At 44.9% G+C, this 20,703-nt stretch overlaps 1 protein-coding gene across 3 annotated transcripts in view; it reads left to right on the top strand.

Annotated features, from left to right (window-relative positions):
• The window catches only part of PREX1 (phosphatidylinositol-3,4,5-trisphosphate dependent Rac exchange factor 1), a 454,902-nt gene that overhangs the window by 307,441 nt on the left and 126,758 nt on the right, over window positions 1-20,703 (top strand). For all 3 annotated transcript variants that reach the window (XM_063958866.1, XM_063958867.1, XM_063958868.1), the window contains 3 exons: window positions 10,226-10,301; window positions 13,269-13,341; window positions 16,547-16,689. In XM_063958866.1, coding sequence (XP_063814936.1) covers window positions 10,226-10,301; window positions 13,269-13,341; window positions 16,547-16,689 — 292 coding nt within the window. The remainder of the gene's footprint in view (window positions 1-10,225; window positions 10,302-13,268; window positions 13,342-16,546; window positions 16,690-20,703) is intronic.

Below are 20,703 nucleotides of genomic sequence, written 5' to 3'. Positions count from 1 at the left end.
AGCTAGTGGAGCCCGATGCTGGTGTATAAAATACGGGGGACCCCTACTCTTTTTGTCCCCCGTATTTTTTGCACCAGCATCAGGCGCAGAGCCCGGTGCTGGTTTTAAAAATACGGGGGATCCCATGTCAATTTTGTCCCCGCATTTTTAGAACCAGGACCAGCTCGAAGAGCCCGAGGCTGGTTATGCTTTTGAGGGGGGACCCCACGCCATTTTTTTTCAGTTTTTTCCCCGTTTTTCCCCATTTTTTTAAATCGCGGCAAAATCCGACAAATAGTCCGTTTTTCGCCCACGGGACTGTCGAATCCGTTTTTGAATATGGTGAATTCCGGAAGCCACCTGCCGGAATTCACCTGTCGAATTGTGTCGAATTAAAAAACGGCGATAATTTGCCGCGATTCGCCGCTAATTGCATATACCCCTAAATATGTCTACAGACTGAAGAGAAATATTTGTTGTTTGACAAATTTTATTTTCATGCTAAACAGATAGTATAAACAGAATAGTTATAAGCAGTACAGTATGTGCCTGAACACTTATGTGATCCAGATTTCACAATGTGTAATAATTGTAGAGAATGTATTTCTGGGATTAAAAGCTTTTTATTTAATTATGTGTTTGACTCGGGGTAATACTACGTGATACAGAGAAGTATTTTGCAGAGGAATTTCACACTCAGGAAGTAAAGGAGCATGGGGGTGTTGCACTTAATGATGAATTAATTGCTGAATGTTTTAGTCTTGTTTTTCTTACGACCTAGAGGATGCTGGGGTCCACATTAGTACCATGGGGTATAGACTGGTCCCTGGGCACTTTAAGAGTTTAATAGTGTGGGCTGGCTCCTCCCTCTATGCCCCTCCTACAAGACCCAGTTTAGAAAATGTGCCCGGTGGAGCCGGTCACAGCTAGGGGAGCTCCTAGGAATTTTTCTAGTTTTAATGTTTTTTTTAAAGAGTTAGGTACAGGGAGGATGCTGGAAACAGCCTCCCTGCTTCATGGGACTTAGGGGGGGAGTAGGATCCTACCCTAGAGGTTAATGGCTCCTATCTCCGCTGACAGGACACTGAGCTTCTGAGGGTGATGATCGCAAGCCCACGAGGCGACCGCTCACTCCCGCCACACGGCCGCCACCCCCTAACAGAAGATGGAGTGGTGAGTATGACGCCGGCGCCCCGGTAAGCGGATCTCCGGCGAGAATGGCGTCATAAGGGTTGGAGCACAGCCCTGCGAAGCTGCGCTCTGGAGGGCTCAGCGGTACAATGTGCGACGCTGTGAGGTGCGCCCTGAGCCAGCGCACAGACCCTACACTGGTATACAAGGGCTAACGGGCTAATCCCGCTGTTAGCAACCACATTTACCTCAGGCCAGTATAATCTCAGTATGGAAGATTTCATGCACGGTCCTTCCAACTAGATCTCCTGGACAAATGGTCGGGTTCTCATCTTCACATGCACCAGAGGATACGTCTGGTGCCGAAAGCCAGAATCTCGCTCCTCTGGTGGCTGCAAACTTCTCACCTACTAGAGCAGGCTTTTTCAACCAGTGTGCCGTGGCACACTAGTGTGCCGTGACCAGTTGCAAGGTGTGACGCAGAGCCAGAGCAGCTTCCTGTACCTTCAGAGTGAACTGTTGGCCCGGGCTCTTCTTAGAGGATCAGTCAGGCTACAGCCGTGACCTATGCCTTGATGACGTGGCAGTGTGATATCATAGGTCACGGTCGCCGCCTCTCACCACCCAGCCAGCCCACCCGCCTGTATACACATCTTCCAGTTCCCGCCTGCATCCACAGCTTTCCTTGCCCACCCATTCCACACCTGCCCGACCACCCGCTACTCAGTATTCGCAGCACTCCACTATGAACAGCCCCCACCACTGAGGGACAGGGAGGAGGACAGCTGACTGGTAGGGGCTAATATTTGTTATGTTATTTCTCCTGTAGGGAGCAATAGGATTATGGATTTATGGGGGGAACAATGTGAATAATTCATGTGGGGAGCATAAGGATTTATGTGGGGAGAAATGTGATTGATTTATGTGTGAGCAACATGATTTATGTGGGGTGCAATGTAATCGTTTTTCCTGTGTAGGCCAATGTATGTGTGGATTCTTTTTTTTACTGTGAGGGCCAATGTGTGGGGGGTTTTTCTGTGGGGGGGGGGGGGGGGGGAAACGTACTGATGGTGTGCCTTGGCAATTTTAAAATATTGTTCGGTGTGCCGCGAGTAAAAAAAGGTTGAAAATCACTGTACTAGAGGGACGCAGGTTCAGGATTCAGAATTGGATCCTTCTAACCACGGATGCAAGTCTCAGAGGTTGGGGTGCAGTCGCCCAAGGGGAAAACTTCCAAGGAATGTGTTCAAGTCTGGAATCCATCCTCCCGATAAACATTCTGGAACCTAAGGGCCGTGTACAACGGTCTTCTACAGGTGGCACGTCTTCTAAAAGATCGAGCCATTCAAGTTCATTCGGACAATGTAACGACCGTGGCCTACATAAACTGACAGGGCGGAACGAAGAGCAGGGCTGCAATGTCAGAGGTGACAAGAATCATCCTCTGGGCAGAGAAACACGCGATGGCACTGTCAGCAATCTTCATTCCGGGAGTGGACAACTGGGAAGCGGACTTCTTCCTCAGCAGACACGATCTCCATCCAGGAGAGTGGGGCCTCCACTCGGAGGTGTTCGCAAGGTGACAGGTCTTTGGGGGGTGTACCTCAAATAGACATGATGGCCTCCCGCCTCAACAAGAAGCTTCGGAGGTACTGTTCCAGGTCGAGAGACCCACAGGCAGTGGCGGTGGACACCCTGGTGACTCCATGGGTGTTCAAGTCAGTGTATTCCCTCCAATTTCACTCATCCCAAGGATTCTAAAACTAATAAAAAGAACAAGAGTTCAGGCGATCCTCATTGCTTCGGACTGGCCAAGAAGGGCTTGGTACGCGGATCTTCTGGAGTTACTGCTGGAAGATCGAGACCTCTTCCTCTTCGCGAGGACCTTCTGCAACAGGAGCCATTCGCTTATCAAGACTTACCACTGCTTCGTTTGATAGCATGGAGGTTGAACGCCAGATCTTAGCTCGGAAGGGTATTCCGAACAAGGTTATTCCTACCCTGATACAGGCTAGGAAAGGAGTAACATCTAAACATTACCATCGAATTTGGAAAAAGTACGTGTCTTGGTGTGAATCCGAGAAGTTTCCTATGGTGGAGTTTCAACTAGGACGGTTTCTACTTTTTCTGCAAGCAGGTGTGGATGTGGGCCTACGCTTGTGCTCCATAAAAGTCCAGATTTCAGCCTTGTCCATTTTCTTCCAGAAACAGTTGGCTTCCCTCCCTGAGGTTCAGACATTCTTGAAAGGGGTTCTGCACATCCAGCCTCCCTTTGTGCCTCCTACGGCACCTTGGGATCTTAATGTGGTGCTGCAGTTTCTGCAGTCAGATGGGTTTGAGCCTTTACAGGAGGTTGATGTCAAGTTTGTTACTTGGAAGGCGGTCACACTGTTGGCATTAGCATCTGCTAGACTTGTGTCAGAATTGGGGACATTGTCCTGCAAGAACCCCTACTTGATTTTCCATGAAGATAGAGCTGATCTCAGGACGCGTCAGCAACTTCTTCCGAAGGTTGTGTCGGCTTTTCATATCAACCAACCTATTGTGGTGCCAGTAGCCACTGACTCCTCAATTACCTCAAAGTACTTGTATGTTGTGAGGGCTTTGAAGATTTATGTGTAGAGAACTTCTCGTCACAGAAAATCGGACGCTCTGTTTGTCCTTTATGATCCCCATAAGGTGGGGTATCCTGCTTCTAAGCAGACGATTTCTCGCTGGATGAGGTTTACTATCCAGCATGCTTATTCTATGGCAGGATTGCCGTGTCCAAAATCTGTTAAGGCCCACTCTACTCGTAAAGTGGGTTCTTCCTGGGCGGCTGCCCGGGGTGTCTCGGCTTTACAACTTTGCAGAGCGGCTACTTGGTCAGGGTCGAATCAGTTTGCTAAGTTCTACAAGTTCGATACTTTGTCCTCTGAGGACCTTAAGTTTGGTCAATCGGTTCTGCAGGAGTCTCCGCGCTCTCCCTCCCGTACTGGGAGCTTTGGTACATCCCCATGGTACTAATGTGGACCCCAGCATCCTCAAGGATGTAAGAGAAAATAGGATTTTAATTACCTACCGGTAAATCCTTTTCTCGTAGTCCATAGAGGATGCTGGGTGCCCGCCCAGCGCTTCGTTTTCCTGCAGTTGTTACTTGGTACAGTACTGCCTTGTTACTTGGTTAAGTACTGCATTGTTACTTGGTTAAGTACTGTGGTTCAGCCGTTTCTGAATTGTTTCAGGCTGGTTAGCTTGGTTTTCTGTTATGTGTGAGCTGGTGTGAATCCCACCACTATCTGTGTATTTTCTTCACTCGAAGTATGTCCGTCTCCTCTGGCACCGTTTCTAAGCTATTATACTAAGATTACAATTCATGATAAATCTACCTGATAGTCTTTTAGTACAAGCTGTGGGACACGGGGACTTCCAACACCTGAAGAGGAGATGGGCAGTAATTAACATTGTGGTGAACCATCAGTGTCTTTGTTGGTGGTTCCATGTTGTTTGTAATAGGCAGAGGAGGTGTCACTGGCTTATCATATTTCTGACAATAGAGTTTTTAGTGACAGTGCAAATATTGGATGTGCTGATTGACCAGCAGGACTGGCTCCTATGACTTTAGAGGCCACCAAAATCCCAGCTCCAGTACAGAGACCTCCTGACTCAGAGCATCTTGTGAATAGTACCTTCAATAGGCAAAATAAAACCAGTGATGTTATAAAGGAAGTATGGTAACTGATGTCATGTAGTGGATGATGCCTGTGACATATTGCTACTGGCAGATGAGCTGTGTTCAACCTGTAAGAAATCATATATACAGTACCACATAATTACATGGCAACACTGTTGCAGCCGTTCTCTAGCAAGATGATATCTGGGCCAGTGTGCTATTCTCCCGATGTCTGCATTTAATCACAGCGTGTTTGCTCTTTAGAATTGTTTTGAAATTTGCATTTGTTAAAAGGTGAAAAATGTATTCTGGTATTCTGAGAACATAAGGTTTAAATTTACTAAGGTGGGAGTTTTTTTTTAAAACGGGTGATGTTGCCCATACAATCCAATCAGATTCTACTTAACCATTATCTAGCTGCTTCTAGAAGATAATAGATATGATCTGATTGGTTGCTATGGACAACATCACCAGTTCTAAAAAAAACTCCCACCTTAGTAAATTTACCCCTAAGAGTCTGGAATTATAACAATAGTTATTTAGAATTCTGTTATGGAGAGAGTCACAGCAGGTAGTGAGGTCCATCCTAAAATGAGAACTGCGTCCTCCGGTGTTACAGTCTTATAAGAGCATATTTATCTTATGTGACAATGAAGCTATCAATAGTGAAATTGTCTTTATCTTAGTAGCATTGTTTTATGCTTATTTTTATTACACACTGGTTATTTGACTACTCTTCGACAAAACCTGCACTGGCTCCCATTTCCCTACAGAATACTCTTTAAACTCCTCGCCCTCACATAGAAGGCCCTCTGCAACTCCAGTGCTCTTTACATTTAAAACCTCATTTACCTACATACTCTCTCCCGCCCTCCCTGGGTGGCCAATGACCGATGCCTCTCCTGTACCCTGGTCACTGCATCCTATGTGCTAATCCATACCTCCCAACTTTCTTCTTCTTTCAAGTGGGAAACTCCCAAAAATGGGGTGTGGCCTTGAAAAGGGGTGTGTGGCATCACAGTGATGCCGCAATTGTAAGCCACGCCTCTCTTGTCCATCACTGAAGGGGGGCATGCCCAGCGCTCTGTGAGCTGCTTGCATGCCCCCTCTGTCACTCGTGAATAGACGCTGTGCGCATGCGCACGGCGTCTATTCACCGCTGCTCTGCTAAGCAGAGCAGCAGTGACAGGAGCCTCCCAACTGACCCCCCCTTCTCCACCACGAGACACTGCGGCCTGCAGGTGGGACAGCGGGACTGTTCCGCGAAAATCGGCACAGTTGGGAGGTATGGCTTAATCCAAGATTTTGTCTGCACTGCCCCTTCATTGGAATGGACTTCCTCGCTCTATTAAACTCTCCCCGACCTTGCAAAGCTTCAAATGGGTACTTGAAAACCCACCTGTTCATTGAACTATCCTGGACTCGAGGCCGCTCTCCCAAACCCCTGTCTCATGCCTTGCCCATCTCTAACTCGCTTACAGTACTTCCTGTCACCAGGCCACTTCTTGCTTGCTTGTGCCTCATGTCACCTGTCTGTCTCCCTCCTCTCCCTAGATTGTAAGCTCCCTGGAGCAGGGCCCTCTTCCTTCCTGTCTCACAGCTCTCTTCGCTTGCACTTCAATTACAGCTCTCCTTTACTCAGCAACCATCTATTCATGCATCTCGTCTCGCTCATTACTGTTTATCTCTTCTATTGGCCGCCCACCCCTAGTAGTACACCGATAACTCCTTTGCTTCATTACTTCTCAGCTGTACTAGTAATAATAATAATAATAATAATAATAATAATAATAATACAATGTTATTTAAAGGCCAGTTAACCCCAGTTAATTTTTAGTTATGAATTGTGTCAACCTCTCCCTTGCCAACTCCTTTTCACAGTTAGACCTCCAGCCACATCCTCTGTGGATCTAAAACCTACTTGCAGTGATATAACGGTCTTTTATACCCTCTATATCTTCTGTATTCAGTGTTTTTTGTTGTCTTAGTTTATTTTTTAAAGTTTAAAGGTAATCCAGTATAATAATTTTCCCTGGGGTTTAACAATATTTTACTGTGCACTTGCATTGCAGACTGTTCCCTGTTGACTAATGATGGTTATCTACCATCGCTTGGGATAGAATACATATGTTTTTGTCACACATTTGGCGGGATGTACTAACACTAAAGTGCAGTCAAAGTTTGCCACAATCCACAGATGTATCAAGCTCCAGCAAGCGTAACATTCTTTAGCTTGTGCACTATGGTGGTCATTCCGAGTTGTTCGCTTATTGCCGATTTTCGCTATGCTGCGATTTTCTGCTGCATGCGCATGGTACGCAGCGCGCATGCGCTTAGTTATATAACTAAAAACTTAGCAGTTTTGCTGTTGTTCGTCTGGCGCTTTTCAGTCGCACTGCTGATCGGTGAGTGATTGACAGGAAAGGGGCGTTTCTGGGTGGTAACTGAGCATTTTCCGGGAGTGTGCTAAAAAACGCAGACGTGTCAGGCAAAAACGCAGGAGTGTCTGGAGAAACGGGGGAGTGGCTGGCCGAACGCAGGGTGTGTTTGTGACGTCAAACCAGGAACTAAACAGACTGAGCTGATCGCAATCTAGGAGTAGGTCTGGAGCTACTCAGAAACTGCAGGAAATTATTTAGTAGCAATTCTGCTAATCTTTCGTTCGCTATTCTGCTATGCTAAGATACACTCCCAGAGGGTTGCGGCCTAGCGTTTGCAATGCTCCTAAAAGCAGCTAGCGAGTGAACAACTCGGAATGACCACCTATAGGCAAGTAGGCAACACCATGTATAGATGGCATTGCCTAAAGACACCTGTGGGCATCTTTCTGCAACAAGTCTCCAGGGAGGGATTTGAAAAGATCCCTCTTCAAACCCCCCCCAGCTTCCGTATGTGCTGGTCACTGGCTGTGCATACACAGTAGGGTGTAAATTTACTAAGATGGAAGTTCTATTTAAGATGGGATGTTGCCTTTAGCAACCAATCAGATTCTACTTCTCCTTTATCCAGCACCTTCTAGAATATAATACCTGGAAATTGATTGGTTGCTATGGGCAACATCACATCTTAAATAGAACTCCCATTTTAGTAAATTTACCCCTAGGACTCCAGGGTCACAAACCCATAAGTCCTCACATCATTATTGGAAGATCTGTCCCAAAAAAATTATTAATTAGAATTCATGCATATGGCATTGATAAACGGCACTATGCATGCGATAAAGGGCAGGCTGTCTTGCATAGAAATGCCATAATTGATATACCCCGCCCATGGCCTGCACACAATGAGTCTTTATTAAGGAACACTCAATTAAGGTGGCAGTTTTGTGGGCTGGGCAAATATTAAACTGCCCCCAATAAGTTCACTAGGAAGTATTGTCCGTCATGCCTATGTGATGCCACTAGTTCTTTTTGGACTTAATGTATTTGAATACTGGTTTAACTTATACAATGGCTGCCGGTCCTTTGATGAGGCATTAGGTAGACTATACGTCAGCATATACATAGGACAACATGCTTGTCAGGATTTAAATCCTCTCTTACTGTAGTCATCGTATCCTGTCTTACAACAAGGTGCAGTTTTTTTGTGGTTTGGCAATGAAATAGTTTTGCTTTAGAAGCAGAATTCCAGTGTTTAGCTGTGCGAGGTGCCGATGTCTGTAATGACTTGGGCTCTCTCCTCATACCACAAAAATATGATCAAGCAACTTTTTCCCATATTCCTGTTTAGCTTAAATGAGCAAAGCTAGGGGATTTTGGGGCAAAAATCACCTTGTGTCCGTGCCAATCAGATAAAATTAATCTCTGACTTCCAGGAAAATGATGTTGGTTTGCAAAGCTGGCATTCTGTTCTATATGGAATGACCAATACAGTAACACTATCAGGTTAGCCCAATGTGAACTTTCGCTATTGCCATGTTTCATACAAAGGATACTGATTTTGTGTGCAACTTTTAGTCTTGATAATTTGTTAAATGTAAATTATTCTGCAGATGTACCCTACTTGTTTTATCTGCCAATTCTACAAGTATTAGTATGTCACATGCAATAGAATGAATTAGTACTGCATTATTTTTTTAACATAAAAAAGAAACATTTTACTTGCCAAAATAGGCCTGGTTCTGCTTTGCCTAATTCAGTGGTTCCCAAACTCGGTCCTCAAGGTCCAAGTTTACCGGATATCCTTGCATGAGCACAGGTGAAGTAATTAGTACCCCAACCATTTTGATTTAACCATCTGGTCTCAGCCATGAAGAGCCTTAAAACCTGGACTGTTAGGGTGACTTGAGGACCATGTTTAGGAACCACTGGCCCAAGCTATTAAGGGAGCTACCACAAGTGACAATCATTTTGATTTCCGTATTTTCTTTTTGAAAGCCTTATTTGTGCTTTCAGGTCATTGTGTATGGATGCAATTATTTTTGGGGAATAAATTTAGCTGAAAGGCAATTTATTTATTTTTTGGGTGGGGTGGGGAATATTACTTTGTTTCGCCACGGGAGGTGACTGATCATATCACAAGGTTACTGCTGTTGTAAATTTTGAAGTGAAACAGGTATTTGAATATTGGGGGTCATTCCGAGTTGATCGTAGCAAAATTTTGCAGGGCGGCGATGCTTTTGCACTTTAGGAGTAGCTCCCGGCCAGCGCAGCCTTAGCGTGCTGGCAGTGAGCTACTCGTCGCTCCCCGGCCCGGAGCGGCTGCGTGTGACGTCACGCAGCCGCTGCGGTCCACCCCTGAACGGTTCGGCCACACCTGCGAAACGGCGGCCAAACACTGCGGTAAACTGCAGCGTGCGATCAGGTCAGAATGACCCCCATTGTCAGTTCCCGGAGCTGCATATCAGTTACTGTATTCACAAAAGTGTAACCACCATAGTAGCAGTGGATGCAGCTGCTTTGGAGCCTGTAAATGTTTTGTTACACCCCTGATTATCAAGACTGATTATTACTTGTTCTACCTGATGAGATGACTGGTATTGAATGTTTATTTTTTATTTACTATTAGTGCTTAAGAACTTTTTAAAGTTGGACAGCTAGTTTTTCTTGTGTATGATTTGTAGCACAATTCCATACCTCCCAACTGTACCGCTTTTCAGGGGACTGTCCTGCAGTCCCAACTAGGCATCCACGATATGTACACAGTGCGGAGAGAGCCTGGGGCCAGCTTAGCATCTCCAGGAGTCTGAGAGGTGTATTTCTACTATTTAAAAAATACTTGGCAAAATGAATGTAATGTTAAAGAAAATATGATTTGTTGGCTTACAAATGATAAACTACTAGAATTACATTCAGTAATATTGAGTTATACAGTATAATAAACCTTTATATCTTATTTAGTTGTATAATGAAAATGGATTAACAGCAAACGTGAAATACTAGATATAGTTTTATTATCTTCTGTGATTATTATAAATGATTTTTCTTCCAATAAATTATGTGATATTGTTCTTTCTCACTGTAGAGACCGGGATTACCACCTGAAGACTTACAAATCTGTCATTCCAGCGAGTAAACTGGTGGACTGGCTGATATCACAGGTAACCTCTACTGGCTCTGTTCCATTACCATAGTGGTGGTACTCTGATGACTGTGCAAAGGAACTGTCAGTGTCTTTGTGTTACCATGTCATGCCTTCTTTGGAATAAGACCAACAGAGAGCTGTAGACTGGTATTCAATAATATTACTACCACTAAGCGGCGGTGTGGTGGTGTTTATGATTTCCTGTTTCCTTTATGTTTTGCAAATGGCCATATATAGAAAGTTTGAGAATGTGATGGCCCCTGTACATCTGCCAATCTGCAAGCAGCAATGATCGCCAATCAGTCAGGGAATTGTGGAAATGATCATGTTAAAAATCAGGATTTTTTCCTGGGGTTGGGGAATTGGAATATTGCCCCAATATATCTTTAATGTATGGGGACCATGACCTGGTATTCCACTGTAGTAATCCTGCTACTGTCATCTTGACAGAGTGGCAAATATATGTTAAAGATAATAGTCACCTATGTAAGAAATCAGTGTTACCATTATGCTGCTTATGTGATAACATTAATTGCATGAACAAAGTATAGCAAATTGTGGTCTGGCTGACATGGTTTTGCATTTAAACCACCAGAATTTCATGAAATAATTAAATAAGCATTCCAAGGTATGCAGTCTGTATGCCAACATGACATTGATATAGTTAAATCGTCGACATCTAACATGTCCGTATCTGGAAACTGTTGCTATATAACATGTTGACAATGTTGACATTAGTATTGGAGTTAGGTTTAAGAATTAGGTTAGACATACAGTACTAACTCCCTTAATTGGCTAATTTTTAAACAAAAAACAGCACTCAGAATTTTTTTTTTTTTTTACATTTAATTAAGGCTAGAATATGAAAATAGATTTAAATATTTACCTGGAAAAAAAAACATGCTTAGGGAGTGTATTGCATCCCCCATATCCATAGACCTCCATTGTAAAATGACTTCCCATTCCCCAGTGTCTATATATCTCCCCCAGCAGCAACAGATCCCTATTGGCAATACCCCTCAACAGTGTATTTAGATATATTACTTTGTTCAGATGCCATGATCTTACAAGTTTATTATTAACTGGACCAGGGCAGGGCAGGCAGTCCTCTAAGTACACAGGGAATAGGTTCTGTATTGTACACTATACACCAGAAAATGGATTATGTATTGCACATTAGCCTCTAGGGAAAGGGTTCTGTTAATAACTTTATGCAACTCTCTAGTCACCATAAAATGGATTCTGTAGTGTACGCTATCTAACAGAGAATAGGTTCTGTATTGCAGACTAGTTTCCAAAGAGGAGTTATCTATGGCGAATCCAAAAAGTTCCAATACTGGTCAAGCAATAAGCTTCCACCAGATCTGGAGGGTAACCCGCACCGAGATTAGTAAATTATAATGTTAATCACAAAGTTGGAGTGCCTATTGTCATATCTAATTACACCCTATTTTAGGGATGCGCATATATCAATATATATATATGAGACAAAATTAGAAGGCTCACAAAGGTGCTACCTACTGGTTTAAACAAGGATATGGAATCAAATCCCCATAGAAAGGGGAAAAGGAAAAGAAACCAGATAAATTTACGGTGCACTCATCCAACTAATATGTCAGCAGCGAATAGTTTCTATATTATGCACTAGCAATCATAGCATGGGGTTGCAATTGTACACTGACTACAAGAAAAGGGATGTAGTTATGTGACTGCCGGTCACAATACCGACTCCTGCATCCCGACCCTTCAAAATCCCAACAGTTGGCATGCCGACTAACAGGGACTATTCCCATACCCAACTCCAAGAAAAGACTCTGCATACTTATACAGGACTGGTAGGTTGTGTGGGGCAGGACACTGTGCTGGTATTATGTGTGGATGTACTGCTTTGTCTTCAGCATCGATAATAGTGTCCAAAGTAATAGAATAGTGTGCTATTGTGGTTGCACTAAACTACTGTATGTCTATCCAATCAGGGGCTGTCTGGCAACTTTCAGCCTGGGAGGCAGACTCAAGCATGTGGCCCAGCTTTTCACAGGGAATGCAATGCAACAGTGGCCCTGGAACCCTTAAATTGCACTGGCCCGGGGGGCAGATGGCACCCTGCCCCCCTGCCCAGCCAGCCCTTGTCTCCAATACTTATTCATATAATTTGTGCAGTAAAATGCCTCTTTATTTCCACTGAAGTTGTGTGAGACCTTCAGGTTTCGGTCAAACAACTTGTCACCATTTTGTGTCCATTGGCATCACCATATTTCATAAAAGGGTCTAAACAAAGTTAATAAAAATAGTTTTGAACATTTTAACACCAGTGCAATTTCTTATTTAGTTGTTTTTTTTTTTTTTTTCAATTAAAATTCTAAAATAAGCATACTGTAAAGATGTCACTGATTTCAACAGCTTGAATCTCTGTGACACACATTCCTCTGACATTTTTGGAAGTTACACCCATATGGATCTGAAAGTTTTTCCAAGATATCCAGGCACCCAGCCATTCATAATATCCAGGCACCCAGCCATTCAATCTATTTATTTTATTCTTCTGGTCTCATTTAGACATGAAAACAATTTAAGGAAAATCAAAGGAGAAATGACTTCTGTCTTTTATTCCGCCTATGCTGATGAGTGAGAAAATCTAAGCTCCGGTAACAGTCACTCTGCTCATACTTGGCGAAGTTGGCTGCCTACAGCTATGCTACTTAAATCTAACAATATCCTTAATTGCCTATAAAACAAAAAGTCTATATTTAGCTATGATAATGCGGCTATCATAGTAACAGCCATTCATTGATGCTTCCTTTGTTCTGTCTTGCCAATTCCTGCAAGAGAAATATGGAGCTATTTATAAAAAGAAATGAATAAGTGGTTGGATGAGGCTGAGATCCTTGCAATTGGAATATTTGTTTTATTTTGAATCCTAGGTAATTTACGAAATGTATAGAAGGGAGGCAGATGAGAAGTAACTTGGTCTTTTTGATTCCAGGGCGATTGTCAGACGAGAGAGGAAGCCGTTGCTCTTGGCGTTGGACTCTGCAACAATGGTTTTATGCATCATGGTAATAGCACTGCTTTAAAGAACAATATATACTATATTTCTTCTAATAGAATTGGAAGATAAACATAATTCTTGATCTGTTGAAGCATTTCATGAACAACTGAGGACCTTGGTTTATTTAGGAAATAATGTCAGTATTTTTTCTCGGCTCACTGCATGGCTCTGAGATAACCCCACTTAAGGCATGGCTCTAGGTCAGCCCCTACCACCGCATGTCTCTGGTGCAGCCCTTACTACTACAGGTCTCTGGTGCAGCCCCTACCACGCATGTCTCTGGTGCAGCCCCTACCACCGCATGTCTCTGGTGCAGCCCCTACCACCGCATGTCTCTGGTGCAGCCCCTACCACCGCATGTCTCTGGTGCAGCCCCTACCACCGCATGTCTCTGGTGCAGCCCCTACCACCGCATGTCTCTGGTGCAGCCCCTACCACCGCATGTCTCTGGTGCAGCCCCTACCACCGCATGGCTCTGGGGCAGCCCCTACCACCGCATGGCTCTGGGGCAGCCCCTACCACCGCATGGCTCTGGGGCAGCCCCTACCACCGCATGGCTCTGGGGCAGCCCCAACCACCGCATTGCTCTGTGGCAACCACAACCACTGCATGGCTCTAAGAAACCCCTGCTCACTACATGTCTATGAGATAACCCTTCCCACTGCAGGTCTCTTGGACACCCCTTCCTACTGCATGGCTTTGGGACACCCCTTCCCACTGCATGGCTCTGGGACATCCCTTCCCACTGCATGGCTCTGGGACACCCCTTCTCACTGCATGGCTCTGGGACACCCCTTCCCACTGAATTTATCTGAGAGCAAATGCTGACCTGAGATTACTGTAATTTGACACACAATACAATTGTCTCGGATTGCAAACAATTGTTTACAGGGTAGACTCATAAATGATGAAGATTTCCATGTTTGTTATATATTGCAGGCAGCATTATGGCTGTGTTTTCTCAGATAGCTGATGATATTGATACATTGAAGTAATGTAACTTTTTAGGTTGATCAAATTGGAAGGTGAATATTTTTATGTCTCCTGAATATCACTGAATGCCACTATAATGTCTATTGACTTTAATCATACGTGCCAGCTCCTGAAATAGTGGGTGGACTCCTGGGAGTATCTGCCAATCTCACCATTAGGCCAGAGATGCTGTGAGCAGGGACCTGCGTAATGATTTAGTTCTTGTTATTGTTCTCTGCCCACAGTGGTGTAATATCATGCCTGGTATCGTCCTGTGGCGGTTATGATTTAAGTTGTGTAATTATATCCCGTCTTTCCCAGACTTCTCAGAGCTTCCCACTGGATCTGCCAAAGGGGAAGTCTGAGTAGTCAGTGTTGAAGTTTGAACCTTTTAATAAATATTCATTGGTAACTAAGAATTTAATAATATGGCATGTTGTACCATCTTATCCCATTGTTACACTGGGGACTGAGGGTTCCAACACTTGTAGTTGGTTAATAGTGAATCAAAATAAATAGACTGCAAAATTCAAAAGATTTTATGCGAAAGCTGAACTAGTAATCTTACAAAGCGGGAACATTTACTGGGAAGTCTTATGGTGTGTACACACGGTGAGATTTTTTTTTACAATTTTGACTATATAGTCAAAATCATAAGAAAAGTGAGTGCAGATCGCAAGGTGAACGTCACTTTGCGATCCCGATTCGATGCCGATGCGCGGTCCCACGCGGTCGGCATCGCAAGCCTAGATACTGAGCAGGCAAGTCAATTTTGACTATCTCTATAGAAGAGATAGTCAAAATTGACATTGAACCAAATTCGCACATAGTCAGTATCGCAAGCACAGTCATTATGTGCTTGCGATGCCGACCTAGCGCCTGTCGCATTGTGAGAATCGGGCATAGCCTTTACATCTTGTTTGTGAAAGATGCATCTTACAGTTTTAATATATATATTTTTAGCAAAATTTAGGCCAGGAAAACTACATATATAGCAATTTTAGTAGGGGGCTGATAATCAGAGGTCAGTGCCCCGCAGACCATACATTACATTGTGTTTCCTTTAAATCAGCCAATGTAGAGTGATCATCAGTCCAGATGTGAGTGTAGTGTGATGTGTTTAGATCCCTCACCTCTTGGCATTAAAAGACTTGGAGAAAGATTTGAGCTGATATTTAAATGTTTTTCTTGTCCTGTCTCATTTGAAGTTTCTTTTTATAGCCTGTGTTTTTGCTGTGTGGTTGGAGTACACTGTACATTGTCAGTAAACCCTAGACAAGCAGTGACGTGTGACCTATAATTTCCTATGTGGAGTCTAAAGACAGCTGTGGGTTGTGCATTTGGTGTTATTTGGGACCAGTCTCACAATAATGGTCCCTATATATTGTGCTTGTGACGGGTCAGTCTGCAGGCTTAAAATAGGGTAGTTATTTGGAATATATAAATGAATGAGTATGTTTTTGTGGTATATAAATGAATGAGTATGTTTTTGTGGGCAGACATGGTAACAGCTAAAATCAGGCCCGGCCAACCTGTGGCTCTCCAGTTGTTGTGAACCTACACATTCCAGCATGCCCCTGCCACAGTTTTAGCATTCCCTAATAGCAAAACTGTGGGCGAGCATGCTGGGACTTGTAGTTTCACAACAGCTGTCGCGTCACAGGTTAGCCAGGCTTAATGTAAATAATCAAGTAAAAAAGGTGGAAACTCTTGTGTTTTTCTTTTGTAAATAGAAAATGGCCTTAAAGTAAGTAATCAATGTATTTAATCAGGGCAAACTATTCTGGAGATATTGCTAAAGGGGGGTACTCACGGAGCGATATTCTAAGCAATCTGACTAGATTGCTTAGAATATCGGCAGGATCGCTCCGTGTGTAGCCCCCTCGGCGATAGCGATGCGCGGCCCCGCACATCGCTATCGCCGCTGCTAGATTGGCCTGCATGCAGGCCAATCTAGCGGGTCGCTCACTTCACCCGCTGGGTGAAGTGAGCGGCCCCCCCGTCTCCCCCCGCACGCTCAGCACAGATCGCGCTGTGCTGAGCGGCAGGAGAGATGTGTGCTGAGCGGTACGCTCAGCACGCATCTCTCCTTGATCGGCCCGTGAGTACTGGGCTTAAATGTCTGAGGTGGTTCCTCATTTTCTAACAGATTCCATAACTACTAGTTATAATTATGCTGTATAAATATTATCACGTTACCTTGTATGAACATATCTCCTTTTTCTTTATAAATATATCAGTATTAGAGAAGAGCGAGTTTAAAGATGAGTCACAGTTTTTCCGATTCTATGCTGATGAGGAAATGGAAGGGACAAGCTCCAAAAGCAAACAGCTGAGGAACGACTTCAAACTTACGGAGAACATCCTGGCAAAGACACTCCTGGTAAGGATCACCGTCAGCCCTAAAGACCTGCTCAGCAGTCTGCATCAAGGGAAATTACGACCAGCGCTGCCGCAACTTTTTCAATAGATAACTTTTTTTATATTCTTACCCAGCATTCGTTACTTTGTCAGGAGACTCATTGAAATATGTGAAGTGCAGTGCTCTGTCTAAAGGGCCCTACACATTTAACGATATGCCGCCGAACAGCCTGATGGCGGATACGGGCGACCTGGCGGCGGAGGGGCTGTGAAGGGGGGAGTGAAGTTTCTTCACTCCCCCCGTCACCCGGCTCCATAGAAGTGCAGGCAAATATGGACAAGATCGTCCATATTGGCCTGCATGCACAGCCGACAGGGCACCAGCGATGAACGAGCGCGGGGCCGCGCATCGTTCATCGCTTGTGCCTCCACACTGAAAGATATGAATGGTATCTCGTTCATATCTTTCAGTCAGATCGACCAGTGTATAGGGCCTATAACACTTGCTGTTACTCTTGGTCAGGTTCTCACTTTCTCTCTATTACCCTATAATGCCATTCCTGTACGTTTATCAATACCCACATATTTATAGGTATATACTTTGGCAGGAGTTGTAGTATTAAAACATTTGAAAATTGTCCCGTTGTACATTAATAGAATCTTATCTGGTAGCGCAGCCATTTGGATTTATTCCATGTTGGAAACCATTAGATCTTGTCATTTACACCTACATTGTGTTGTGTTATTACCATTCCTGCCTACTCTCCAGTATTTCCGGGAGACTCACAAACTTTGTGAAATGCTCCCAGGAGAGTGGGCCGTCTCCCTGAATCCATTTATTTTTCTTGTAACGTGGGCAGGGTTTTCATGATGCAGTCTGTGTCCTCAGGCCACAGCCTCAAGGTGTAAGGACTCATGTCATTTCACCCCATCTTTAGTCCAAAATGTGTAGTTATTACACAGTGCTTGGAAAGATTCCTTCTTGAAGCCCAATTCTGAGACTTATGCAATAACGTCATACCATTGCGGCCCATTTTCTCTGACGTCCTAGTGGATGCTGGGACTCCGTAAGGACCATGGGGATATAGCGGCTCCGCAGGAGACAGGGCACAAAATAAAAGCTTAAGGATCAGGTGGTGTGCACTGGCTCCTCCCCCTATGACCCTCCTCCAAGCCTCAGTTAGATTTTTGTGCCCGGCCGAGAAGGGTGCAATCTAGGTGGCTCTCCTGAGCTGCTTAGAATAAAAGTTTAGTTAGGTTTTTTTTTTTTTTTTTTCAGTGAGACCTGCTGGCAACAGGCTCACTGCATCGTGGGACTAAGGGGAGAAGAAACGGACTCACCTGAGTGCAGAGTGGATCGGGTTTCTTAGGCTACTGGACACTAGCTCCAGAGGGACGATCACAGGTTCAGCCTGGATGGGTCACCGGAGCCGCGCCGCCGTCCCCCTTACAGAGCCAGAAGAGACGAAGAGGTCCGGTGAAATCGGCGGCAGAAGACATCCTGTCTTCAGACTAAGGTAGCGCACAGCACCGCAGCTGTGCGCCATTGCTCTCAGCACACTTCACACTCCGGTCACTGAGGGTGCAGGGCGCTGGGGGGGGGAGCGCCCTGAGACGCAATATAACAGAATACCTTAGGTGGCAAAACAGAATACATCACATATAGCTCCTGGGCTATATGGATGTATTTTAATCCCCTGCCATTTTACACAAAAAAGCGGGAGATAAGGACGTCGTGAAGGGGCGGAGCCTATCTCCTCAGCACACAAGCGCCATTTTCCCTCACAGCTCCGCTGGAAGGACGGCTCCCTGACTCTCCCCTGCAGTCCTGCTTCAGAATCAGGGTAAAAAAGAGAAGGGGGGGCATTGTTGGCAGCAAATAACAATAATTAACAGCAGCTATAAGGGAATAACACTTATATAAGGTTATCCCTGTATATATATATATAGCGCTGGGTGTGTGCTGGCAGACTCTCCCTCTGTCTCTCCAAAGGGCTAAGTGGGGTCCTGTCCTCTATCAGAGCATTCCCGGTGTGTGTGTGCTGTGTGTCGGTACGCGTGTGTCGACATGTATGAGGAGGAAAATTATGTGGAGGCGGAGCAGTTGCCTGCGTTGGTGATGTCACCCCCTAGGGAGTCGACACCTGACTGGATGATTGTATTTAAACAATTAAGTGATATTGTCAGCAATTTGCAAAAAACTGTTGACGACATGAGACAGCCGGCAAATCAGTTAGTGCCTGTCCAGGCGTCTCGGACACCGTCAGGGGCGCTAAAACGCCCGTTACCTCAGTGGGTCGACACAGACCCTGACACAGATACTGAGTCTAGTGTCGACGGTGACGAGACAAACGTAATGTCCAGTAGGGCCACACGTTACATGATCACGGCAATGAAAGAGGCATTGAACCTTTCTGACACTACAAGTACCACAAAGAAGGGTATTATGTGGGGTGAGAAAAAACTACCAATATTTTTTCCTGAGTCAGAGGAAATAAATGAGGTGTGTGAAAAAGCGTGGGTTTCTCCCGATAAAAAACAGCTAATTTCTAAAAAATTATTAGCATTATTTCCTTTCCCGCCAGAGGTTAGGGCGCGTTGGGAAACACCCCCTAGGGTAGATAAGGCGCTCACACGTTTATCTAAACAAGTAGCGTTACCGTCTCCTGATACGGCTACCCTCAAAGAACCAGCTGATAGAAGGCTGGAAAATATCCTAAAAAGTATATACACACATACTGGTGTTATACTGCGACCAGCAATCGCCTCAGCCTGGATGTGCAGTGCTGGAGTCGCATGGTCGGATTCCCTGACTGAGAATATTGATACCCTGGATAGGGACAATATTTTGTTAACTATAGAACATTTAAAGGATGCATTATTATATATGCGTGATGCACAGAGGGATATTTGCACCCTGGCATCAAGAGTAAGTGCTATGTCCATCTCTGCCAGAAGAGCGTTGTGGACGCGACAGTGGTCAGGGGATGCGGATTCCAAACTGCACATGGAAGTATTGCCGTATAAAGGGGAGGAGTTATTTGGGGCTGGTCTATCGGACCTGGTGGCCACGGCAACGGCTGGAAAATCCACCTTTTTACCCCAGGTCACTCCACATCAGCAGAAAAAGACACCGTCTTTTCAATCTCAGTCCTTTCGTTCCCATAAGTACAAGCGAGCAAAAGGCCACTCCTTTCTGCCCCGGGGCAGAGGAAGAGGAAAAAGACTGCACCATGCAGCCGCTTCCCAAGAGCAGAAGCCCTCCCCTGCTTCTGCCAAGTCTTCAGCATGACGCTGGGGCTTTACAAGCAGACTCAGATATGGTGGGGGCCCGTCTCAAAAATTTCAACGCGCAGTGGGCTCACTCGCAAGTGGATCCCTGGATTCTACAGGTAGTATCGCAGGGGTACAAACTGGAATTCGAGGCGTTTCCCCCTCATCGTTTCCTGAAGTCTGCTTTACCAAAGTCTCCCTCCGACAGGGAGGCAGTTCTAGAAGCCATTCACAAGCTGTATTCCCAGCAGGTGATAATCAAGGTACCCCTCCTGCAACAAGGAAAGGGGTATTATTCCACGCTGTTTGTGGTACCGAAGCCGGACGGCTCGGTGAGACCAATTTTAAATCTGAAATCCTTGAACACTTACATAAAAAGGTTCAAATTCAAGATGGAGTCACTCAGAGCAGTGATAGCGAACCTGGAAGAAGGGGACTATATGGTGTCTCTGGACATCAAAGATGCTTATCTCCACGTCCCGATATACCCTTCTCACCAAGGGTACCTCAGGTTTGTAGTACTAAACTGTCATTATCAGTTTCAGACGCTGCCGTTTGGATTGTCCACGGCACCTCGGGTCTTTACCAAGGTAATGGCCGAAATGATGATTCTTCTACGAAGAAAAGGCATTTCAATTATCCCTTACTTGGACGATCTCCTGATAAGGGCAAGATCCAGGGAACAGTTAGAAGTCGGAGTAGCACTATCTCAGGTAGTGTTACGTCAGCACGGGTGGATTCTAAATATTCCAAAATCGCAGCT

Source organism: Pseudophryne corroboree, chromosome 3 (genome assembly GCF_028390025.1).
Source record: "Pseudophryne corroboree isolate aPseCor3 chromosome 3, aPseCor3.hap2, whole genome shotgun sequence".
Classification (NCBI taxonomy): domain Eukaryota; kingdom Metazoa; phylum Chordata; class Amphibia; order Anura; family Myobatrachidae; genus Pseudophryne; species Pseudophryne corroboree.
Note: the sequence above shows the minus strand (reverse complement) of the source record. Positions and strands in the feature narration are given on the sequence as shown.